We start from the raw sequence: 25,672 nt of genomic DNA on the forward strand, positions 1-25,672 counted from the left end.
CGTTACCTTGAAACTTAAAGCACACAAGTACCTTCAGAAGCTGGCGGATCAAAATCAGAACATACCAACTGTCATTCTGGCACGTTGCCCTGTCAGTTTTCACTCATCTAAATGGGTGATTTTTACATGTGGCATGGCGATCATCATGTGTCAGCCGCCTCTGTTGCCACGCTGCTGAAAATAGCTGGACTTGTGAAAATTAGCACGTGATGTAATTTCTTTTTTTTTACTCATTTTCCTTCAGGCACGTCAGATTTTGGAGCGAGAGTACAACAATCTGCTGGCTCTGGGCACTGACAGGAGACTGGACGAGGTGAGCTGGAGCGTCGTCACAAACAGAAACATAAAGCTGTGCAAAGCTATTCTCACAACTTGAACTTCTAATTTATGTTTTAGTACAATTCTGGGAAGAAAAAAAAAATTACAAGCAGCTATAAAATGTTCTGCTGTGTTTTCTAGCTGCTGAGAGCCGTTAAGATTCATCTGCCTGGTCTAATATAAGTAGCAAACGTTCTGGTTTCCTTGTTTTGCAGAGGTCAGTTTGACATCTAGAGTAACATTAGCGCCCTCCAGTGTTTACAAAAGTAATCACTGAACTTTTTAATATTGCTTCAGTCTGTTTTGATGTCCAAACTAGTCCATACTTGGGAAGTGAAAGCAAAAACTACAAGGGATGAATAACTACAGTTTATTAGGTCTTCACTTTGGCTTTGACCTGTGGAAGATATTTGGAGTTTTTACATTTTAGATTGTTTTCTTTTCATATAAACCTCAGATCAAAGAAAATTTGATGTCTCGTATATTCTAAGAACACGTTTTTACTTCCTCTGTTGATCAGTGCGACGACAAAGACTTCCGGGGTCCGTCCTGGCGGAGACAGTTTCCTCCGCGGGACGTCCACGGCATCAGCATGATGCCTGGGTCAGCAGAAACGCTTCCAGCTGGGTTCCGGCTCACTGCGACCTCCGGTCATTCCAGAAGACTGCCCCCTGATGGTAAGAGTCATCGCTTTCCTTCTGCCGGCTTGACTTGGCCCATAGACTGCTGTGAATCTGGATATCTGAGTGAAGCAGCAGAGTTTAAAGCGGCAGCAACACACCTGAGGAGGAGTCTGAGCTGCTGCTTTGTCAGGAGCGTTCTGACTGTGTCTTGTTCTCTCTGACGGCTGCTCTGCAGTACTCTTTGAGGTGCTGGATGACAGTCCTGACGACATGTATTTGGACTGGTTTCAAGGTCAGCTATGTCCACAGAAAGTTCTGGGCTTGTCAGCCCCACATCCATACTAATTCTACATGATCCTTCTCATATTCACCCAACTTCTGTCCTGATGTTTCTCTCCTTAAAATAGTGATTTTCTTCTACTTAACCTTTAAGTACAACTCTTAGGATTCAGGCTTTATAGAGTGTTAACACTTTCACTGGAAGAACAACAAAAGGTAGACAGGTTATGTTTAACTGGAGGGTTTTCCAATTCTTCATGGTAAGACATGGGTCTGCACTAAAGGTCAGTACTGGTCTGCTGCAGAAATGTTTCGGACTTCAATAAGGGAAAAAGACAATATTGTTGCTTTGGTCAACCCTGATTTCCAGTAGTTATTTATTTGGAACTGTTTTCAGTTTTGTAAAGTTCATTTCACACAAAGAAACAGATTTCTTTTGTCTAAACTCATAAATTTGAACACAAATTTATGAGTTTAACTGTCTAATATAATTTGGCATCACTTGTTTAATCAAATGTGAAATTTAAAATTGATTTAGTGACCAAAGTTTGAAGGTTAATGTTTTAAAAATGGCTCGAATGCAATGGATAGTATATGGTAACTCTTTTCTGAAATTATTTAAATTTACTCCAGCCATTCACGTTGCTCTCTGGTGCCCAGTTAGAATTTTTCTGCATGAATTGCTTAAAAACAGCCTTGTTGAGTAGCAGGTCCAGTACTGTCCTTTAAGTCCCTTTAACGGCCTTCTGTTCTGCTTGACTAGGAATAGATGAATTTCTGGCCAGTGTCCTCTAACTATTTGTTCCCTATGACACTGAAACAGCTTTCCTGTGCTCCTCCATCTCTAATCTCTGTGCTTGCTGGTCTGTGACGCTCACGAAATACTAAAAACGACTCATTTGTGGTTTCCACTCAAAACAAAACCTTCCCTGCTGTGATTCGTGGCTTTCAGGTTGACTGAAAATATTGCTTTGTCCATCAAGAGTTTGCGATCTGAAGCAGAACATTTGTTTGTGTCTCACTGTGTCCACCTGCAGTCGGACCGTCTGCGGTGCAGCGGCTGGACAGCTCAACGGTGAGAACCTACTCCTGCTGAGAGGAGGAAGCTGGGGACCTTAAACTGTACGCTGTATGTAACACAACACAGTGTCTCGCTCGGTTTAATACACAGGTTTTACTGGTAGCTCTTAAAAAAAAATTTTCCATAAGGATATTTCATTAGCTTGGCAAACAGAGGACATGTTTTTGCCAGGTAACGGTGACGATATGATACGAAACAGCAGGTAGAGAAACAAACATCCTTTAATGTCTGTCCAGAAAGGATTATTTATAGACCCACCCTTGCAAACACATTCACTATTTCTAGGATTCTGTCACTTGAGATTTTAGGACCATAACTTCTAAGATCTGAGGTGCATCCGGATCCTCCACTGTGAAAGTTAATGCATTATCGTTCCAGTGCTTCCCTGTGCAGAAGGAATACAGAGTTCAGTGGGTTTACATCCAGTTCCTTATGTTGAACTGCTGCCAGTATTCTAATTAAGGTGATGCAAGCACTTGCAATTACACAGAAGATAGTTCAAGGTTGATGTTGAGGCAAAAACTAAATGTAGACTTGAAGAAAAAGATATTAACATTGCATATTGATGCGTTGTTGCTTTTTACAATGAAGAGAAAACTGGATTTAAAGATGTTCAGTAATATTGTGCAAATGAAGCAGTGTTGGGTCCTGAAGGTATTTCTTTGCTCACTGTTCTGACGCCACTAAACTTTCCTTCCCAGCTACAGTTCTGAACCAACAGGCCAATCTGCCGAGAAACAATCCGATGACACGCACTGCCAAGAAGCCCTGCTCTCCTCTCTGACCCCGTCCTCCATGACTGGTGACGCCGGTGCTAAACTGTCCTGCAGGATGCCTCGTTGTCACCATTTCTACCTTTTACATGTAAAGTAACTTGTCAGAGCATAATGTACTGTGTATTTCTTCTACAGAAGACGTGTAGGTTATCTGTAAATTCTTATAAATATGCCATTTTTATTATATACACAAAACATCTATGTATAAAAAGATATTAAGGGTTTGTGCAAAAAAAAAAACAGAAAAATGTCCCTGCCACCTCATTTAGTGGACGATAGATGAATATATGCTGCTCTTTAAACTCTCCATTAGACCCTCGTTCCTCTAGATCATTTTGTACATATGGTTTTATTTTTTCATTGTGCTAATGAAAATTTACGATGAACCTGTTCTGGAACATAGAAGGGAAGAAACTCCATGTTGTGCCATGCTGCCCTCTAGTGGTGGGCTACTCTAACAACACGGGACGGAGCTTTTCAGGAGGATTCGTCGGCACAACAGAAGCACCTTCATACATCCGCATCAACTCAGACTATTTAGAAGCCAAGGACAAAACAAGACGCTCTCTGAAGGTGCACAACTTCAACTCAGAGAGCCGAACAGCATCCCAGACGTCACGTGTTACTGTACGTTTCATCAGGCAGCACATCAACACACTTACAGCCAAGCTGGCCTTTCTACCCCGCCCCTCCTGTTAACAGAACAGATGAAATAACTGAAGGACAGACTGCTTTAGCTCATAGTGTGTGTAGAGTGTTTATGACCATGTTGAAGTGAGGTGACTTAACGATTAAAAGATAAAAACCCTGTTGCTTGCTGTGACTTCCATCTGGGTGTAAATGTCCTTCGTTTCAGTCAGTTGTCAGGGTAACCTGTTGTTCAGCCCTGCTTGTCTCTGCGTTATGTCGGACGGACAGCAAACGTCTCGTTTGTTTTCACATTTGCACGAATGAGGATTCATTTTAGTTTCTGATTTTTTTTTATTTATTACTTGTACTTTGGTCAAAACTAAGTGGTGAGCAAACAAGTTTTCATTGTCAATAAAAAAGTTTTAAAAACGGTTAGTGAGCTGTTTGCATTAAAAATCTATGTTCACAAAGTTTAGTGCAGTTCCGTTTTACCTCATCAGTAATTTACATACTGAAAATTTCTCTAAAATATTCTGATGGTTTTCAATCTGCATGTCGTCTCCAGATGTTTTCTACTTGCCTCTCAATGTCTTTGAACACATCTGGGTCCTCAATGGTTGGCGTAATCTGTGAAGAGAAATATTTAAAAAGTTTAAAACTGCTAATTATGAATATATTTAAAGAAGAAGAAAAAAGTTCCTCGTAACATTTGGTAAGTTTATGATTATTGTAAAGTGCTGAGGTTGTCACGTCCCACCTTGTAGGGTTTGCCGTTGACCAGGTTGGCCAGAGAAGAGCGGGGGATTTTTCCGGAGCGAGTCTTCGGTAACCCCTGGACGAAGAGAACGTTCCTGAAGGCGGCTACAGGTCCGATGGTGTCCCTCACCAGCTTCACCACCTCCTTTGTGATTTCTGCCTCAGTTTTCTGCACATCTGACAAACAAATCACAATGCAAAATCCCATAATTGTAAAAATAAAAACGTGTCAAGCATTTGTATTCAGCCTTGAATCAAAAAGATGTATTGAAGTTTATGTTTGTAATACAATAAGCAGAGACGCTTCGTTGCTCTTACCTTTTTTAAGAACACACAGCGCCAGAGGAACGTGGCCCTTCAGAGAGTCCTCCAGACCCACCACAGCGCAGTCCCCCACCGCAGAGTGCAGCAGCACCGACTGCAACACAAACACGTCCTTGTAACTGGGGGGAAACCATATTCATCAGAATCCTCTCTGCAATGCTTCTCCCACTTCCTCTAATGCTCCAGCAGACAGCCTGTGACCAGCCACGTTGATGACGTCATCAGACCGGGACATGATGTAAAGGAAGCCGTCCTCATCCAAAAAGCCGGCGTCCATGGTGTCATAGTAGCCCTGGAAAAGGATTGCACAAGAGGAAACCTAACTGCATTATAGTGCTTTAGTTTAGACCAAAAAGTAGCAAAATGTCCCTGAAACATCTTGCATAGATTAAAGAGATCATGTAATTCTGCAATATCAAGTTTAAACACTAGAGGTCCTCCTTTCTCTACTAAAAAATATATTTATTTCTCCTCTGAAAAGCAAAACTGACCACAGCATAAAGAACATTAAAATGTGAAGGTAAGTTTTAAATATTTTTGTTTTAGAAGCAACAAACTACTTACTGGAAACTTGGAGAAGTAGAGCTCCTTGAAGAGACGCTGGCTTTGCCACAGGGACAGTGCAGCTCCAGGAGGTAGAGGAAGTCTGCAGGATTAATTATCTATTAAAAATAACCCATCTCAGAAGAAGTTTGCTTTCAATTCAAATACCAAGACTTTTTTAATTCAGTGCAGCCAAGCTGTGCTAGACCTTAGCTGACCCAGTAACAGGCACCCAAACAAACAAAACGCACAGAAAGGAAAGGTCAGGAAGTCAATGTTTACCAAGAGACGACCAGTAATCCCTCCATGTCCTGAACCCTAAATCCGTCTGAGCAGAGGTGGAGTCAGCGTTATGTTCTCATTCTCGTTTTAAATCAAAGCTATTTAGAAGCCCAGTTGGACATAAACTGAGAAATATCCCAGCTAAAGCAGCTGCACATGAACAAAGTGAAAACTAATCAGTTTTGGAACAGGATGCTTCTAGAATACACTTCTTGTATCTTTCTAATAAAAGACAAAGAGCTGTAACACACTCAAATGTGTGTGTGTGTACACACTCAGGCGGTTTTTAAAGCTGCAGATCCAGTTTGAGAACGAAACAGAAGAAACGTCCAGATTTTCTCCTCCGACCAGCAGGAACAATAACACAGCTGTTCCCGTCTGTCTTAAGGGCTCACACTCTGTCACCGCATATTGGAAATCCCCCCTCAGCAGCGCTCGGTCATTACCAGCGCTTTTAAAAACTGCAGGGGAGTCGAGTGGAGGGTGATAACGGACAGAGAGCAGGCTGGCGCTGGGAGCGGCTCAAAAAAGGCCCGGTTGCGTTCAGCGAGGTCCACTTAGCAACCGTTTCATAAAAACATTTCCATTAGCGGCACTTTGCTCCCAGAAACACCAGAATTTGGAGTCTTGACAAATGCTGCCCGTCTGAGTTCATAAGTGTAAAACACTCCTGTGTGAACACGTTGTACACTGAATGTGTGTGAGATTTAAAAAAAAACACATAAAACAAGCAGCTCACAGGTCAGCTTGGCTCACCTGACCACAATATTTCCCAGAGTTCTTGGCTTCAACTCCTGCATGTCATCATCGATCACAGTGACTAAAAAACAGGAAGGCTGTATGAACACAGATAAACTGAACATGAAGATTTTTAAAAATGGTTACAAGTTATCATCATCAAGATAGTGACTACAGGTTCCAACACGTCTAAAGCCAAAACCTCAAACTAAAGTTTCCAGAACTCACAATCCTTCTGAAGCCTTTGCTGTTATTAATCTATAAGTTAGTGAGAGTGTAAATTAAAAATAAAGATGATAATGGCAGAATTTTCAACAATAATCAGGTTTAAAATCTGAAACACAGACTGTGTGGATGGATGGATGGATGAGCAGATAAAAGGTGACAAAGGATGAAAAGATGGAGGGATAAATAGATGGAAGGATGGATGGGGTGAGATACAGAGACTGATGTACAGAAAAAGGGATGGTTGGATGAGCAAAGACTAACAGAAGGATGAGTGTACTATAGCGACGGATACAGAAAAGGACAGATGGAGGGATCAAAAGATGATTCATGGATGGACGGATGGCAGATGGAGAGAAAGAAGGATGATAGATGTACAGGAAAGGATGCAGAGAAGGAAAGAAAGATGGACAGATTCAGTGATTGATGGACAGATAAAGGGACAAATAAAAAAATGAATAAACTGATATTCGTTATAATAGATGGACAGAGAGAGAGGCGGCAGAATTAAAGTGATAAATTGATAATAAACACTGGGATGTATAGACTGAGCCTGGATGGATCTTTAACTTCATCCTCAGTATTTCTCTCACCATTGTAACCTGGAACTGGTTTTCCAGCCTGGCCTGCAGGTGGCGTGAGCGAGTTACCCAGGCCGATACAGGAGGACGTGATGGCTGAGCCAGTTTCTAAAAAAACAAACAAAAACGATAAAACGATGTTTAATTAAGAATCAGAACTCGCGCATAAACTGGAGATCAAACACTTCCGATTTCAAAAACAGCTCATTAGTTTTAACGTCAAGCTGACAGAAGGAAAACGTCCTGCGTTGCTTCGGTGAGCGGCGTTAACCCACATAGCACAACTATGACAGCTCCTGTGGGCTCTCCCCGGCTCCGCCACAGAACCGTGCTCCAGTTACAGCAGAGAGCCGGCTGGCGGGCTGCGCGCCCACCCAGCAGAGGAATAACAGAATCAATCCCGCTCAGCATGGGAGATTACATCAGACACAGCAGCTGAGTGCGCCAGCATCAGCATCTGTCTTTGGTGTTAAATGCAAAACCGCAGATCTGTGAAGAGACGTTCCTTCTTTCCTGCCTTCCTTTCAATGTCTGCATAAAGTTTACAGCGTAAACATTCGTAAGCGGCTGCTTCAGTAAATCCGTCTGCTACAGGAAGCGTATGTGGTGTAAATTCAGTGCTACGGATCATTATTGATTTTATAAAGCTTATGTAACGGCAAATAATCCTCCTGCATCATGTATCCCACTGGAATAAATGTAAAGTAGTGGTGCTGGATTGTTCTCTGGAAGGGCAAAAGCTAATGGGAAAACATTTTAAGCCGCAAGATCACCAAGCAAAGGTCATTTCAGTCAATAATGCATAAAATATGAGCCGCAGACCTACAATTAAATACTGACGCATCGACAATAAAAGGATTATACCATGTTGTGGAAAAGTGTTTCCCTTTTAATAGCCTTCATCTGATTTTACTCCTAATTAAAGCACCACCAAAGACCAAGTTGGTTGGAGCTTATGATTTCATACCAACTGTTGTCTGTTATCTAATATTATGTTTGATGAACATTAAAGTTAGGTAAAGTCTGGGAACAGGAGAACAAATCATTTGAAACTGTTGGGCAAGAATTTCACAGGCAGTTTGAATACAGATTTGAAATCTGTATTCAACTTGAAAGAAGCCCCGACAGCAAACCTTTTGCTTTTCTACCAAAGTGGGAAAAGGTGATAATCCTACTGCAGTCAGAAATCAAAAGAAAACAAAATGTTCAATTTCTCTGCAGCAGGTTTTACAGAGACGCTCGGGGGCAGCAGGTTGCTTCCAGACGAGACCTGGTGAGGTTTTTAATGACGACGAGACGGAGGAGGAGGAGAGAGGACGACATCTACGATCTTTTAATTGATCCGTTTGCTAGAAAATATTTCAACCAGACAGCAGTTCTTAAAGTCCCACATCATAATTGGTAGGAACATTTAGATTCACTCTTTCCTCATCCCGTATGGAGACATTTTGTTAAAGCACAGATGTCCTAATTCAAGCTCAAATTACTGGAGTTTTGGCTGATTAATGTAGGCATCTTTGAAAAACTCTCTTGACTGGAGTTTGACCCAAACCACTGAAAGGAGGCGACACGAGCAGAAGGTGTTAAACTGTCTGGACCAGACGAGATTCGAGACGAACTAATAAACCCCAAAGCTTAAAGAAATATGGACTTTATATTATAAGATGAAAGCAGCCAGACTGAACCCAGTCTGCACCAAGTAAAGACTCTGAAAAATGCATTTGTATTACAAAGGCATTGACATAAAGATGATATAAGACTAGCACCAAAAAAAATTAAGACTTAAAAGAGTAAAGGACGTATGATTATTTAATAATCATCATGCAAACTTTAATTTGCTTGGTAATGTGCATTTGGGTCGAGTCGTTTTCCTCACATTCTGTGTCTCGAGTCAAACTTCAGTCTTCCCGTCTTCCTCCAGCTTCACACCCTTTTCCTCTTGAACACAAACAAATCAATCTTCCTTTTGCCTCGTTGGAGATTGCTCTGGCCAGTGTGAAGCCTTTTGTGTGTGATGAATGAGCGGAGAGGAGTAGAGAATGCTGGATGACACCGGGGAATAACAGAAAAAGGCAACAGTGGCATGTTTTGACGCAGAGTCGCCGCTTTGAACAGCCGCGCTCAGTGTGAGGAGCTTTTGAAGGGAACAGCTGCAGAAAAAGTTCTCCGAAAGGAGGAACGTTTCTTTGATCTGACGTCCCCCTTTTTCCTTACATCCAAACTTTACGCTCAGAATATTGAAATAAAAGCTCAAACAACCTAACCACCTCCATCTATACAGCTTATATGTAAGGCAGGCAACGCCGTCTGAAGGCCAGCAGGGACTAATGTTACGGTCTGGTGTGGTTCCAGAGTATAAATGCTGGGAAATCTATGAAAAAGTAAAGCATTGATGGTAATGTTTCGAAACTGATTGCGTCAGTCTTGCAGCAGTCAGCTGTCCTGAGCTTCAGACTCGACACTTCTGCTCCCACAGCAACGTTAGACCGAGATTCTTAAAGATTATTATGATTTACATCGAATGAAAACAAAATGCAAAACAGTGGAAATAAAATGTTGGATTATTAAAGTGTGTTTAAAATGACTGGCATGCAAGAGAAGTCTTGTGTAGAGGTAACGCATAAATCATTTTAAAAAAATGATGTTTGTAATTTGCAACAAGCCAAGTAGTGGACGACACCCAAGACTGAAATGTTTGGCTTTCATGGAAAACCGACACACGGTAGTGGCAGCATCATGCTGCAGGGAAGCTTCCTCCAGGAAACCAGGTCAATGGTGGTGAGAAGATGGAACGACTCAATAACCCGGCAATCCCAGAAGAAACACTTCTTTAAAAATGTAATCAATGATGAATTATCTCACGTTTCTTAAAGTCTGAACTCTGTTCATGCATTATGATTTGAATCTATTCTTGGAACGTCTACATGGAAACCAAATGTCACAAACAGGAGAACCAAACAAAACAGAAAGCGCCACCAGGAAAGGCTCAGAGGTTCTCTCTGCACATCATACATATGCAGGGCAGAGCTTCAGGCCGTCTGTGTGATGTGTGGTTGCTGGGGCAACTTGGTGAGCAGCTCAGAGAGAGAACTGACCTAAGGTCAGCGTAGAAAGACAGATGTGGTGTGAGCGACGTCACCCATAAGAGACAACAGATTATTTCGCTCTTAATTTACTTCATAAGCCAAATGATGAGAAAACTATTTACTCATATTTTTCCATTTGCATGAATATCAATTCATTAAAACATGCAAGGTCAACATTTCTAAAGTTCATCATTACAAAGCTGTTAAAAATGTTCCTCTCATACGACTCCAGTAAAATGATCTGACTGAGCTCAGCTTGAGTCAGGAGAAATTACAGTTTCTCATAAAATACTTTAAAACCAGACTCCTGGTTAATAACTGTAAATGCCCAAAAAAGGGGATATTTTATTAATTCTGTCATAACTTCATAACCCACATGGAGGTGAACAGACAAACCAAATGGTGCTGGAGGTAAGTTTAAAGCCGAGGTTCCTTATTCACATTTTTATAGCAGAGATGAATTACTCAAGTGTTTCATAACTCAGGAAAACCAGGCAGAAACACCAAAAGTGTAGAACTACTGAACAAGAACTGATTAAAAGACTAAGGCTGCGTTCACACTGCAGCTTGAATTCACCCAATTTCGATTTTTTATTTTTTTTTATCAAATCGGATTTTTATTTTTTTATTTTTTGCCGAGCCGGTCACACTGCCACACAATGTGTTCTGCAGTCTGAACGGGCAAACGACCTGAAAGTGTCCCGCATGCGCACTAGAGGGCGCAATAGCGTCATTGTTCTCAGTGTTCTGCCAACCGCCATAAAGAAGAAGTGATCAGTGTTTGCGGAAGTAAACATGGAGGCTAACGGTGGAGCTTAGCTTATATATTTGAAGTTGTTGTCCAACCGGAGCAGCATATTAACAACTTAATCCTCATATAGTCCGTCATTGGTTGTTTTTCTTCCCGCTTGCGCGTATCAGGACGCAGAATAGTGAGATTTGTTGAGAATCAGTGACGTTCAGTTCGGATTAAGGCGACCTGAACGTTAGGGTCGCATTAGAATCGGATACGTATCGGATATGGGTCACATTCTGAAAAGAATCCGACCTGTGCTGTTCACACTGCCACGAAAAGATCTGATACAGGTCGGATTACGTAAAAAAAAAAAAAATCGGAATTGGGTCACTTCAGGCTGCAGTGTGAACGCAGCCAATGTGGCAAAAAGGAAAAACAATCTTAAGAAATCTTAACCTTTGTAGTTTTGACCTCATGTTGAAGCTGTGCTCCATTGCTAACGCCATCTTGGAGGTAAACAGGAACAAGTTGAGATTCTGTTTGTGCAGTTATTTCCTGTAACACATTTTAAATGTGAATCCAAACCAATTCACACATGTAATTCAGTAAAACTGATACGGTCTCAAAATTCAAGATTTTTCCCCGTTTTACCAAAATCTCTAAAAAGCTATGTGAGCAACCTCTTCTACCAGCTTCCTGATATATTGAAAAATAAAAAAAACTGAATTTGACTCAAAAGTCAAACAGGTTCAATATTTTGTGCATATTTTCTGCTGCATCTAATTTACTGCTCCTCCACCGTCACTCCTTTTGATCTTGTGAATACTCGGTTCTTCTAAAATCGGTTTTTCCTTCTACTCCACCATCCCCCCTTTCATAGAGGCTGAAAACCTGCCCTTGGTAGACCTTCTGAGACGGGCCAATATGTACACGCCTGTGCCAGCTCAGTTACCGGCACGGCTAAAGAGGGAAACACTGATCAAGATGACCTCTCTGAGAAGGTCACGCCAACTTGAGACAAAACAGAAAAACAAACACAGAAGCAGAGGAAAAGTCAAAAGAACACACACCTAAAAACACCACAAGTGCATCCGTCGCCCCCTTTCATGCAGGCAGCCTAAACCTGCCGGCTGGAAATACACATTTGTTGCCAGGCAACAGTCATGACATCAGCAACCTTCATCCTCAGCCCTCTCCACCCCCTTCCAATGCCACTTGGGTCTTAAAATAGCTCGCAGATTATCATCAAGACTCAAAACGTCAGACACATTCTCATATGCACAGAGCAGGCAGGTGAGCTGAGCTGCTGCTGCTGGCATCAGGTGGGTCAGAAACAAATAGGTGAGTAGCTCTACGGGCTGGTTGGTTGGAAGGGGAGAGGGAGGTCAACTCGCAGCATCTTCGACGGTGTGAGAGGAGAACAACATGAACAACTGGACTCGTTTAAAATGAGGCGATGGGAGACAACGAGGAAAAGATGAGATCATCTCAGCTGATGAATCAGCATGAAACACGACCGAGTTCCCTGAACGCGGAGAGAAACTCGCCAATCTGTTCTGCTTTGCACAAGAGATACGGCAGACTAAATGGTAGAATTGGTCAAATTAGTAATCTGCACAGCGGGATTGTACTGTTAAATATTTCAAACGAGACGTTAATTTAGCGTGACATGAGTGATGACAAAAGGAATTTAATCCTGGAGGTGAAAGACGCTGCGTGGGAAGTGGCCTCCTGTTTGGAAAGCGACGTGATCATACTTCTGTCTGGGGGAACGGCGGAACAAGCTGAACAAACAGTCTTTTAGAAAGGATTCATCTGAACAAATTTAAGTCCATCTAGAATCCTGTTCACTTAAAGTTCTTGGTCACATTTGAAATAAACAGAAGCGTATAAACGTTCTACGTTTGTGGCACCATGAATCAGCCTTACAGCTGCCTAAAGAGGATCTAATATGATAATATATAATAAATAAACCAACTGCAGTTCAAGTTGCATCTTATCTAAAGAACATCTCAACTAAAAAGGCTTCAGCCAGTGAAACCAGTACACCTCCACCTGCAATAAACAGAAAACAATATTCAACCCGTGTCAAACTGATAACAGCACTATAATAAGGTTTGAAAAAGGTCAGAGCTCAATTACATATGCAAGGCAACTCTGAATACGGGAGATTAGGGCAGCACCTCTAAGATTCAGCACAGGAAGCGCATCATCTTTTAAAGGTTACTCAAATAACACGGAATATTTGAAAACTGTTTCACAGATAATAGCTGCTTTATTGCCCCTCATATCTGAAGTCACACAGTGTCTGACACAGAAAGCGAGAGATGGCAAGCAGCCCGCTCTGCCACGAAAAAGTGGAGAGCACATTTGGATTCCAGCTCCGGCTGTAGGCTGCCAGTTACAGAGTTTAGCAGAGGGTGAGCAATCGTATTGGTTTTACACATGGAGGCAGAAATCAGGGGGCGCCACAGGTTTTTCTCTAAATTCTATAAATCACCTGGTATGAATGACCACAAAATGCGACGGGGTTTTGTTTTAGGATGTGAAAGAATAGAGCAGAAGGGCCGTGTTATCAACATGTCAGTGTTTCCTAGAATGAAATGTTATCTTAAAGACTGACTACCAGGAGGAAAATGACAACTTTTATCCACTTACAGGTTGGGTTAGGTTTTAATCCAGCCAAACGGAGCTGCGGTCAGATTCAATATAAAAATTAAGGAACAGGCACAGTGTACAGAGTTTAGAAATAGAGCAGACAGATAAATGACAAAGCAATAAAACAAAAATAAAAAAAGCCATAAATCTGTGTGTAGCTGTGTTCTGTTACCTGCAGCATCTCCCAAACTGCTGTATGAATAGTAAATGCTTCAAACATCTTATGCAAGACATATTCTGCTTATTTTAACCTGCAGGAGCCTCCGCATCATTAGAGCTTCTGCACGGTGATTTACCAACAACCTGCAGCCTTTATGTGACTAATTAGGGCTTATAAGCTGTCAGTAGTTCACTGCCAACATGCAGAATTACTTAACTTTATTCTACCTGCCAAACTGAGGCTGACTGCTCTCACTTAAAGTCAAATTACACGTAGATTAGGCTAATCGCCCGCTTAATAATGCAGCATCAAAGCATTCATCAATCCTAATAAAAATAAGTCACGCCAAATTGGATCGAGGATTTATGAATAAAAAATATAATAGGAGTTAAAAGGTGATCAGAGACAAAGTAAAGACTATAGCATGAAACTTTTATGTGCAGTAAAACTATTTAAATTATTATAACTTTGAGATAGTTTGTGAAAAGTCCAAAGCTGCACATTTGGATCATCAATTATGCTTCTTTTTTTTTTTTTTTTTTAGATTTTCTCTGTCCAGTGCCAAATGAAATTACTTCCAAGAGATTTAGTCTGGCTTTATGACAAACATATAAGAATTAATCAAATAAAATCTGGTGTCAAAAGTAACTTTTATCACCAAGAACAGTGATCTTGGTCTAGTTAGCATTCCCTTAGCCTCTCCCACTGTGGTGCAGGAGAGACAGAATTGCTGGGCATGCAGACCAGCATCCTTCTGATCTAAGGAGAAGCTCAAGTCTGTGTGCCGTGAAGCAAAGTAATGACACAAGGCAAACATCTCCACTAGGAATATCTGCAGCCAGCGGCAGTCAAGTCAGACAGAAAACAAAAGGGCCAACATTGTTTGTAAAACTCAAATAATGTTCAAATACTAAACTAAAAGCAAATGGATTAAATTAGCAATATTTCCTATCATAAAATGAACTAACAAGCTTAAATGTAGGTGTAAATGCTGCAATTAGTTTGTCAATTTATAGCATATAAAAACTATTCTGGTTCATTTGTCTCCAAACCAAATGTAAAAGTGAAAGATATTACCTACAATATCCTTCACAAAGTGAAAATAGTGCTTGGATTCATAGTCTGAGTTTGCAGACTGAACATAAACCCAGCCTTGATTAATATTTAAATATATTTTAATTCATGAGTCTAATCCATCAAAAGCATCAGTGGTAGTTGCTAGCACAGCAGTTCAGTTTTAACACCTGGTTGAAGATAGAAACTTTACCGATCGTCTGTCTGCACCTTTATACATTTACGCCTAAATTGTTCCTTCCTTTCATTGCTCCTACTTTTGGTTCTCAGCAGTTTAACAGAAGGAAATAATAAACTCTAGCTCTCAAACGTTGCCATCAAAGATTTAGCCTCTGAGGCACGCGTAGAGAAACAAGGCGGCTCTGCTCTTGTTGCTATAATACACTGGCTGTACCTTCAACAATAGATCAATTTGACGAATCACATTTCTGTATTATTCCAATACTGAACTCTGAACAATCCAATCGATCCTGGACAGACTAATTGGTCAAGTGGGCTAATCTGCACCCTAATCTGAAGAGCGTAGCACGTACAATCGCTCAAGGTCGATGGCTTTCGAGCAATCAAACAGCTGCATCGATTCCATATTTAACACAGATATGTCATCTCGTCCAGCATCGATCCTCCATTTGCACCGCCAGGATATTTCAAAACAAAGAGGCGTCCAATTGTGCTCGTATGCGGTGCCTAACACATTTATCACAGCTCTGTGGCACTCGGGATAAAAGCAATCACACAGTGGGAGGTGAAGGGGTCTGACATTAGTATGCTCCCTGCATTCAACAATCCATTCCATGACAAACCACTTTTCAAATTCAAGAATCAATAATAAAGATGGCCTTAAAAAAAAACCTTAAAGCTGCAGGACTGTCTGGCCGTCATGCAGAACCGCACACTTCTGCAGACTTTTACAATTTGCTGCGTAAGAGAGGTATGGCTTTTTATTAAAACTGCAATGATGAAATCCTGCACTAAAATATCAGCTATGCAAAATTATATTTTTGAGCAGAAATCCAGATAAGTGCCAATCGTCGCCATGGCATTGGTGACAGATCCATAACATCTAATCTTAGGAAAACGAGAACAGCAGCACAAACTTCACAGATTAAAGCCTCGATTTAAATTCTAGTCCATTAACGTCTTTTCCTTCCTTCCTTTCATAATTGATGACCGACCATCTTCGGTCAGAAGTAAAGCCCAGAGAAGGTGAAACTCCAAAATGACACAGACATTTGCGAATTTTCATCTGAGGAAAATGAAAGTTTTCTCACCCGTCTGCCACCAGTGATCCAGAACCGGGACGCCAAAGTTCTTCTTTGCCCACTCCAGCGTCTCGACATCACACCGCTCTCCTGCCAAGAATAACGTCTGCAACCTATGAAGAATCACGGCAAATCGTTTTCCTTCAATAAGCTAATGTGACTAACCGTCATACAGACATCAAACATGCCAGAAATGTTCTTAGTGTCTGCAGTTGTTGTTTTATACACGCATATTTGATGACAGACGGATGTGGGAATGTTCTCCTGAAGACAGTATCTTTAATTGTAACAGGCACAGTTTCTGTTGGGTGTAATATTCATGGAGCTACGCCACACTCTGCTTACATTTCTGTTGAGGAAGCAGATCAATACTGGTCTGAAATAAATTCCAAATCTCAGAGTAAATGTGCAAACTGTTGCAGCACAGTCCAACAAATCTCTTAGAGGGATTAGTCTTGAAATAAGAGGCGGGTCTTTGGAGAACTTCCCTCCTGATAGCATTTTATTTAACAACAAACTTCAGCTTTTAACAGTGTGAAACCACTGATCCAAAAAACTACCACCAAGATAAACAGCGCCTTTGATTCAGCCTCACAGTCACAAGCCAAACTTTAAATCCTAATACATGAATCTTTTTTATTTACCACAAAGCATCCGTTTGGTTTACCGTCTTGTTTACAAAAGTGTCTCTCCAAAGTATTTTATTTTTCCTCGACAATTTTGCTAAAAGCTTCTCTGCTCATACTATATTTTTGGACAATCTAATTACCGCCACGTCCGACATGTTAACAAGGGATGCAGCTCAATCGCACTAAAAAGTCTCAGCACAGGCTCAGGAGGAAGCCTGGGTCCGTGTTAATAAGCTGAAGGAAGAACAAGTGAGCTGCATCAAATCAGGGCTTGAACTCTAGCATGAAACTATGTTTGGTAATAAAGCTTTAAGGCTTTTCTCAAAGGTTGTACAACTCTCTGCACATTCCGTATTAGAAACAGAACTACCAACACTGCTTTCATAGTTTTAGATGTGTGGATAAATGAGAAAATCACAAAAATGTACCTCTTATTGTGGCAAATTTGGTAGTTACTGTAGAACCAAAACATCTGTTTCCTCATTTCAGTAAAGTTGTTAAATTCTAGTAAAATACTGACCACTGAAGTGGAAATTTAGCAAATCACAGTGGAGTAAAATTATGTTTGTAATTCTACCACTATGTCACACAGATGTTTTATTTTGAGCCGAAGAAAAACGGTGATCTTCAATAAACAAGTTAGCATATTAAAAAACTATTAAACCTAAATGACTGCAGTTTAAAAAGGTGCAGTTCATTCAGCGCCTGCAGCAGAGGATCCAACACACACTGCTGCATTTAGTGAATGAGTCACTGAGGCCAAAGGTCACCAAGATTCAGAATTGCTTTACGATTGTGTGCCGAGAGGCATTTCAGACTGCTGAACAAGAATGAAGTGATAAACTGACAAACCAACCCTCAGGTCCAAGTTTTCTGCTCCATAACAAACATTTGACAAATGTGATCGACTCAGCAAGTATCTGAATCACTGGGCCAAACTAATAAAAGGGGAAAAAAATGTATTTTACTCCCTGCTACAGGTACGAAGAGCAAAACAAGCTGAGGTTGTGCAGCTGCCATGCATGCTTAGACACAGAAAAACACATTTATGTGGGAGAGAAGAAAATCTGACAGCATATTGTGAAAATCCTGAAACATCAATTGTTTGCAAATGGGCTGTAAAATCTACACTGTACTGCATCAGGACTTTTTTAATGCACTGCTGGCTCTTGAGAAGCACTTTGTGATTTTATATCCTGAAAGGTAGCATATAAATAAAGCTGTAGTTAGTTTAGCTGCAGTTTCACGTCCACTGCATCGTTTTAACCCAGACTAACACTCGTCAGAGAAGGCATCATTAACAAAAGGATTTAGGGAACAAACACAGACCACACAAAACATCTTTTAGCATTTTTAAAAACTACAGTTGCTAAAAAATATATATATGCTGTTATCAACTAACAGAACTGCCAGCAATAAATTATCTATCATCTATTCAAGACCTTCTCGTTTGCAGCTAGCTTCCAAATCAAGAAAGAAAACTTGTCTTGATGTGGCTGATCATTACATGATGCAGTGATATCTACCTGGTCAAAGGGTATTTCCTCCCGGCTGCGGCGCCGGGGTCCTGCTGCCGAATGGCCCGGATTGCGGTGGGTGCGGTAAACATGGAGGACGCTCCGTACTCCGACAGGACACGGAAGAACGCGCCAGGATCTGGAGTCCCGACTGGCTTTCCCTACAATCAGGAACATAAAATAAAATGCGTCTGTCTACAACCCAAAACACCAACAAGACATGGAAACAGTATCTGTAATACAACACATGAATGAATTGGTGCTATACAAGTAAACTGAATTCAACTGCAATATGGTTCATGTTTGAGCGGCACAGTCAAAGTCCAGTAAATGTAGTTATGTTACGTAAACTGACATTTGTGTTTGTGTGCAGCGGAGAATTAAAACTCTCTTTTAAACAAAGACCCACAACGAAAGAAAAAAAAAATCTGTCTTATTGAAGGGAGGCCGGTCAATTAGCTGCCAAACGAGGTCAGAGAAAAATCACCAAGGATGTCTAATCAGAACTGAAAGAAACGGAATAATCAGCAAACGGAAAAACGTCAGAACAGTCTGCGCATCAAAACAGACATAATTGTATAAAACTCAAAGAATGAATACCAAGCAAATTAATGTCAAGTAAAAGAATACATTGATCAAAAAAATTCTTTGTAGCTTTTTAACAAGATGAAATTTCACCTCAAGGTGGGAAAGCATGAATCACAAAGGTGTCACATCTGTTAGATTAAAGAGAGAAAAGCAGCAAATAAAGGAAGAGTGCCCTAAAAACAAACATGACAGACGCTTTCTGCAAAACATTTGGAGTCCTGAACGCCTCAAACTCGCTACACAGAAATCTACAAACATGATTTCTAACATGTTTGCTTTCACTGCAACTACAACAGGAAGCCTTCGGGGGTCTGTCCACATCTATACGTCTTAGATAGACGTATAGATGTGTTTGTAATTCTACCACTATGACCCTAACCCTAACCCTAACCCTAACCCGAACACCGTGTTTTTTGCAAAAATGGGAAAAGCTTAGTAAAATTTCAATTCAAAACAGACAGATGGAAAATCTCCAAGTGTAAAATGCTTTGCAGCCTGAAGAAGTCACAAAAGAAAAGCATCTCAGCAGCATGACGTCGCTACAAGGGGATTTTCAACACATTCTGAGAACAAATTTCTCAAAATCATCTTTCCTTCTACTTCATAACTGTACGCTACATTGTCCTGATCAGCATTCCTCACATATCTACATGCTGCTGTAATACGTTTGCATGATTTGCAGGCCAAACTTACTTTGCACCATTTCTGCACCCATCTTGTTCTAAAAGCGACATACCTCATATAAAATGGTGCTGTTGCCATGGAGCAGAGGAGCGTAGCAGATGTAGGAATGGCCGACCACCCAGCCCAGATCAGAGGCAGCCCACCAAACCTGTACCAAATGAATATATGTATGCAATATCATACATCACAGAACAAGAGCTACATTATCACTCTTTAAATTGCATTAAAAAAAAAGGGACGAAAAAAATTCAATAAGGCCTTAGAAGCTTGAAGGCACTGAAAATGTAAATGTAAATCAAATATCAGACATCTAAATGATGAATGTAGCTGAAAATAGAAAGTTAAAAAGCTATTGTGTATCTCACTGTAATCAAATCATCCCTGAAGTGAAAATTCATCCATCTTTTTGCTGATTGCTTACTCTTTCTTTTTTTATTTCCCCCTCCCCATAAGAATAGCAATAACTCAGGAGAGAACGCTTTATCAACTTACATCTCCAGGACTGAGTCCATAAATATTTGACATGGTCCATTTCAGCATAACGGCGTACCCTGCAGTGTCTCTCACAACGCCCTGGGGAATGAGATAAGAAAGACATTAAAGCAGTGACAGGTATTTCACAAAGCCACGAAGCAGAGCTCTAATATCGGTTAAAACACAGATGCTCAGCCAGGCAGTGTGGAGCAGGATTATATTTTGATTTTGAATGAATGCTTCCGAAACACAGCGGCGTCAGGCTCCATCTTGGTCAGCCGCAACCATCTGAGCACGTTGCAGCGAACGGGAAAAAGTTGCCAATTGCAGCTCCATTAAGGAGAAGCCCATGAGACTCTTATTACCTTTTAGTGATAAATAAATTATGCTATTGCAGGGCGTCAATGATTATTATTTTTTGTTTATTTGAACCAACTCCTGCTGCTGTGGAAATGTTCTGTCGCATTTATGTCGGAGTGATGGATTTTATATCGGCTGCAGATTGTTTCGCAGCATTGAAGATCTGATGAGTCACACACAGGCTCCATAAATAACAGCTACTTAGGGAAAACTCAAACAGTAAATCACCCAACTTCTCTGAGCAGACGAGATTCATTGCTAATCAGTTTCTGAGACAATAACTAATGATAAAAATATTCATTTATGCCATTAATATTAACTGTAGAGTAACTTTTTTTTTTTTTTGCTAAAAGGCTCAGGGATATTATCATCAGATCACAGCAGGATAAGTCATGTTGTTATTCCGATATTCTTGGATATTTTTGCACAGTTTTGCAGATAAACAGCATTTCAGACAAAGTGAAAAGCTTCCTTTTTGTTATTAATTTGTTGCCTCCCACCTGAAAACTTAAACCATAAATACACAAAGAAAAAGCTGCATTTAACATCCAAGCACAGAAAAACATTACAGTTTTCTTTTATACAACTATTGAATTTGCTAATAAGTAAAAGCTTAACCATATCTTTAAATTTCCAAGAATAAAAATTCATAGTCTGACTAAAAAAAAAGGTAACTTTCATCGTTTCATATCTACATCTTTCCATCATAGGAAAAGAAAAATATCAATATTCTGAAATCTAGGACATATAATTAGAAAGTTTACCAAACTACTGGGTAGATATGTTTTTGCAAATAAAAATGCATGCATGTCTGAAAACTCATGTTTCTGAAGGGCAAGTTATTGATTTTATGCTGACAGGCATATTAACGCTGCATTAAAAACCTTTGAATTCTGCTGGTGTTCAGAAACTTAAAGTTTTTAAATGAAGGTAAAGATTTTTTTTTCTGTCTCAGCCATCTGACAATAAAGATGCGACCCTACTTGAAATCAGTAATAAACCAATAACTGATAGCCAGTACCTTTGGTGTTCCTGTGGTCCCAGACGTATAGAGGACATACAAAGGATGGTTGGAGGGTAAAGGAACACAGTCATGTGGACGAGAAGCAGCCATTTCCTGGTCCCAGTCCAGGCTCAGCTCCGGATCGAGGGAAACTTTGTCCTGAGACAAAGAAAAACATTTAAAAGTTTAACTTTCTAAAAGCATTTTTGCCAATAAAAATAGTTTGATCTGTGTATTTTTCTCCTTTCAGTTCACACCTTAACTTTGAGTTAGCAACATGTGAGACATACACAAATCTGTTTTAGATTTGTAAAGAAATCGCCCCATTGTTTGTATTTGAACGTGACAAACATTACCTAAATGAACTATTAAAGCATTCATAATCAAGTTCAGCCTAATTTAACCAGCGTAACATTACATTTTCTTCTGCAGTGCCTGTATACATGCTCAATAAAAGCCGGTCTGCTTCCAAACTGGATTCCTGCCAAACTGCAAGTAACATCTCAGTCATACTCAGTATTCTCAAATGTCATATACAAACTACATGTTTTTGTTTTGATTATAAATCATAATTTTACAAATGAGCCACACAAGTCAGCTTGCTTGAAATGCAAGCCTTTTGTGTATTTTAGAAACCTGCATGTTCTGTCATCCTGCCACAGTGTGGGATGCAGATTTCTGCTGCGTTAGCCAGACCGCCTCACCATGTTGGGCCTGCTGTAGATGAGGACTTTAGAGGGTCTGTGAGAGCTCATCTCCAGCGCCTTCTTCACCAGCGGGATGTACTCAACTCTTCTGCCTGGCTCGATGCCGAACGAGGCTGTCACCAACATCTTGGGCTGCAAAAACACCCATCATGGGAAAATGTTGAAAAAGAATAACTAATTGGGAGTGTTCTCAGCAGGCAAAATAGAATGCAGTTCGCACAAGGGATTCCTGGCAGTGGCGCAATCAAGTGCAAGCCTGCTGCACACCTGGGGCTTTCCTACGTGATCAAAGGCGTTTCCTGTAGACTTTCAAATTAAGAGGGTTGAAGCATATAAACGCTAAAAACATAACAAAAAAAGGCATTTGTTTTAAAAGTTTGGCTCCTTGTTTGCTTTGTGTCACTCTCTTCAATTTTTCACTCAAACTGAGTTACCTGGAGTCGTTTCAATGGAAAATAAAAACTGCATTTTTGATGTTTCTGTTATGTTTTACCCAATCTAGAGATTTAGGTAAAACAATTTTGCTGTTTTGTGCAAAAATCCCAACAGGCCTCCACTATATCTGTGTAACTGAACTCACTTTATTAATTCCAGGCTAACTATAGTTTGTCAGAAAGTGAGTACTTTCTTCTTTGATTTCTAATTTTGACTTCTAATGGTTCACTTCCTGCTAAAGAGCCCCCTGGCGGCTGGAGAAAAATCCACAGGCAAGCGGCACCGGGCTATAAAGCGTGGAAAAAAAGTAGCGATTTATAGTCCGAAAAATACGGTAGTGCGTTTTCTAGCACAAAACCTATGGAAGCCCATTTCCGCCATGAAAAAAAAAAAAAGCTAAACAGGAAGTCATAATTATGAGATTTAAAGTCATAATTTCGACTTTCAAAGTCATAATTATGAGATTTAAAGTCATAATTTCGACTTTCAAAGTCATAATTATGACTTTCAAAGTCATAATTTCGACTTTCAAAGTCATAATTATGAGATTTAAAGTCATAATTTCGACTTTCAAAGTCATAATTTCGACTTTCAAAGTCATAATTATGAGATTTAAAGTCATAATTTCGACTTTCAAAGTCATAATTATGAGATTTAAAGTCATAATTTCGACTTTCAAAGTCATAATTTCGACTTTCAAAGTCATAATTATGAGATTTAAAGTCATAATTTCGACTTTCAAAGTCATAATTTCGACTTTCAAAGTCATAATTATGACTTTCAAAGTCATAATTTCGACTTTGAAAGTCATAATTATGAGATTTAAAGTCATAATTTCGACTTTGAAAGTCATAATTATGAGATTTAAAGTCATAATTTCGACTTTCAAATTCATAATTATGACTTTCAAAGTCATAATTTCGACTTTCAAAGTCATAATTATGAGATTTAAAGTCATAATTTCGACTTTCAAAGTCATAATTATGAGATTTAAAGTCATAATTTCGACTTTCAAAGTCATAATTATGACTTTCAAAGTCATAATTTCGACTTTCAAAGTCATAATTATGAGATTTAAAGTCATAATTTCGACTTTCAAAGTCATAATTTCGACTTTCAAAGTCATAATTATGAGATTTAAAGTCATAATTATGAGATTTAAAGTCATAATTTCGACTTTCAAAGTCATAATTATGACTTTCAAAGTCATAATTTCGACTTTCAAAGTCATAATTATGACTTTCAAAGTCATAATTTCGACTTTCAAAGTCATAATTATGAGATTTAAAGTCATAATTTCGACTTTCAAAGTCATAATTATGAGATTTAAAGTCATAATTTCGACTTTCAAAGTCATAATTTCGACTTTCAAAGTCATAATTTCGACTTTCAAAGTCATAATTATGACTTTCAAAGTCATAATTTCGACTTTGAAAGTCATAATTATGAGATTTAAAGTCATAATTTCGACTTTCAAAGACATAATTATGAGATTTAAAGTCATAATTTCGACTTTCAAAGTCATAATTATGAGATTTAAAGTCATAATTATGAGATTTAAAGTAATAATTTCGACTTTGAAAGTCATAATTATGACTTTCAAAGTCATAATTTCTACTTTCAAAGTCATAATTATGAGATTTAAAGTCATAATTTCGACTTTCAAAGTCATAATTATGACTTTCAAAGTCATAATTTCGACTTTCAAAGTCATAATTATGACTTTCAAAGTCATAATTTCGACTTTCAAAGTCATAATTATGAGATTTAAAGTCATAATTTCGACTTTCAAAGTCATAATTATGAGATTTAAAGTCATAATTTCGACTTTCAAAGTCATAATTTCGACTTTCAAAGTCATAATTTCGACTTTCAAAGTCATAATTATGACTTTCAAAGTCATAATTTCGACTTTGAAAGTCATAATTATGAGATTTAAAGTCATAATTTCGACTTTCAAAGTCATAATTATGAGATTTAAAGTCATAATTATGAGATTTAAAGTAATAATTTCGACTTTGAAAGTCATAATTATGACTTTCAAAGTCATAATTATGACTTTCAAAGTCATAATTTCGACTTTGAAAGTCATAATTATGAGATTTAAAGTCATAATTTCGACTTTCAAAGTCATAATTATGAGATTTAAAGTCATAATTATGAGATTTAAAGTAATAATTTCGACTTTGAAAGTCATAATTATGACTTTCAAAGTCATAATTTCGACTTTCAAAGTCATAATTATGAGATTTAAAGTCATAATTTCGACTTTCAAAGTCATAATTATGAGATTTAAAGTCATAATTTCGACTTTCAAAGTCATAATTTCGACTTTCAAAGTCATAATTTCGACTTTCAAAGTCATAATTATGACTTTCAAAGTCATAATTTCGACTTTGAAAGTCATAATTATGAGATTTAAAGTCATAATTTCGACTTTCAAAGTCATAATTATGAGATTTAAAGTCATAATTTCGACTTTCAAAGTCATAATTATGAGATTTAAAGTCATAATTTCGACTTTCAAAGTCATAATTATGACTTTCAAAGTCATAATTTCGACTTTCAAAGTCATAATTATGAGATTTAAAGTCATAATTTCGACTTTCAAAGTCATAATTTCGACTTTCAAAGTCATAATTATGAGATTTAAAGTCATAATTTCGACTTTCAAAGTCATAATTATGAGATTTAAAGTCATAATTTCGACTTTCAAAGTCATAATTTCGACTTTCAAAGTCATAATTATGAGATTTAAAGTCATAATTTCGACTTTCAAAGTCATAATTTCGACTTTCAAAGTCATAATTATGACTTTCAAAGTCATAATTTCGACTTTGAAAGTCATAATTATGAGATTTAAAGTCATAATTTCGACTTTGAAAGTCATAATTATGAGATTTAAAGTCATAATTTCGACTTTCAAAGTCATAATTATGACTTTCAAAGTCATAATTTCGACTTTCAAAGTCATAATTATGAGATTTAAAGTCATAATTTCGACTTTCAAAGTCATAATTATGAGATTTAAAGTCATAATTTCGACTTTCAAAGTCATAATTATGACTTTCAAAGTCATAATTTCGACTTTCAAAGTCATAATTATGAGATTTAAAGTCATAATTTCGACTTTCAAAGTCATA

The 25,672-nt window shown here is 38.8% G+C and overlaps 2 protein-coding genes across 13 annotated transcripts in view; one reads left to right on the forward strand and one right to left on the reverse strand.

The window, feature by feature from the left end:
• ppfia2 (PTPRF interacting protein alpha 2) overlaps window positions 1-4,142 on the forward strand; it is a 126,613-nt gene extending 122,471 nt beyond the window's left edge. For 6 of the 11 annotated variants that reach the window (XM_081604176.1, XM_081604184.1, XM_081604175.1 and 3 more), the window contains 5 exons: window positions 245-313; window positions 839-995; window positions 1,177-1,233; window positions 2,258-2,349; window positions 3,003-4,142. In XM_081604176.1, coding sequence (XP_081460302.1) covers window positions 245-313; window positions 839-995; window positions 1,177-1,233; window positions 2,258-2,316 — 342 coding nt within the window. In that variant the 3' untranslated portion in view covers window positions 2,317-2,349; window positions 3,003-4,142. The remainder of the gene's footprint in view (window positions 1-244; window positions 314-838; window positions 996-1,176; window positions 1,234-2,257; window positions 2,350-3,002) is intronic. The other 5 variants (XM_081604180.1, XM_008400429.3, XM_008400431.3 and 2 more) reach the window with 3 other exon arrangements.
• acss3 (acyl-CoA synthetase short chain family member 3) overlaps window positions 673-25,672 on the reverse strand; it is a 50,142-nt gene continuing 25,142 nt past the window's right edge. For both annotated transcript variants that reach the window (XM_081604185.1, XM_081604186.1), the window contains exons 5-17: window positions 22,092-22,226; window positions 21,406-21,546; window positions 20,043-20,123; window positions 19,603-19,698; window positions 18,288-18,439; window positions 16,142-16,245; window positions 7,169-7,264; window positions 6,369-6,432; window positions 5,352-5,433; window positions 4,957-5,079; window positions 4,782-4,881; window positions 4,465-4,640; window positions 673-4,334 (exon numbers count right to left, since the gene is read on the reverse strand). In XM_081604185.1, the coding sequence (XP_081460311.1) occupies window positions 4,251-4,334; window positions 4,465-4,640; window positions 4,782-4,881; window positions 4,957-5,079; window positions 5,352-5,433; window positions 6,369-6,432; window positions 7,169-7,264; window positions 16,142-16,245; window positions 18,288-18,439; window positions 19,603-19,698; window positions 20,043-20,123; window positions 21,406-21,546; window positions 22,092-22,226 (1,434 nt within the window). In that variant the 3' untranslated portion in view covers window positions 673-4,250. The remainder of the gene's footprint in view (window positions 4,335-4,464; window positions 4,641-4,781; window positions 4,882-4,956; window positions 5,080-5,351; window positions 5,434-6,368; window positions 6,433-7,168; window positions 7,265-16,141; window positions 16,246-18,287; window positions 18,440-19,602; window positions 19,699-20,042; window positions 20,124-21,405; window positions 21,547-22,091; window positions 22,227-25,672) is intronic.

This window comes from Poecilia reticulata, chromosome 23, assembly GCF_904066995.2.
Source record: "Poecilia reticulata chromosome 23, P_reticulata-male-v2, whole genome shotgun sequence".
In the NCBI taxonomy this organism is placed as follows: Eukaryota; Metazoa; Chordata; class Actinopteri; order Cyprinodontiformes; family Poeciliidae; genus Poecilia; species Poecilia reticulata.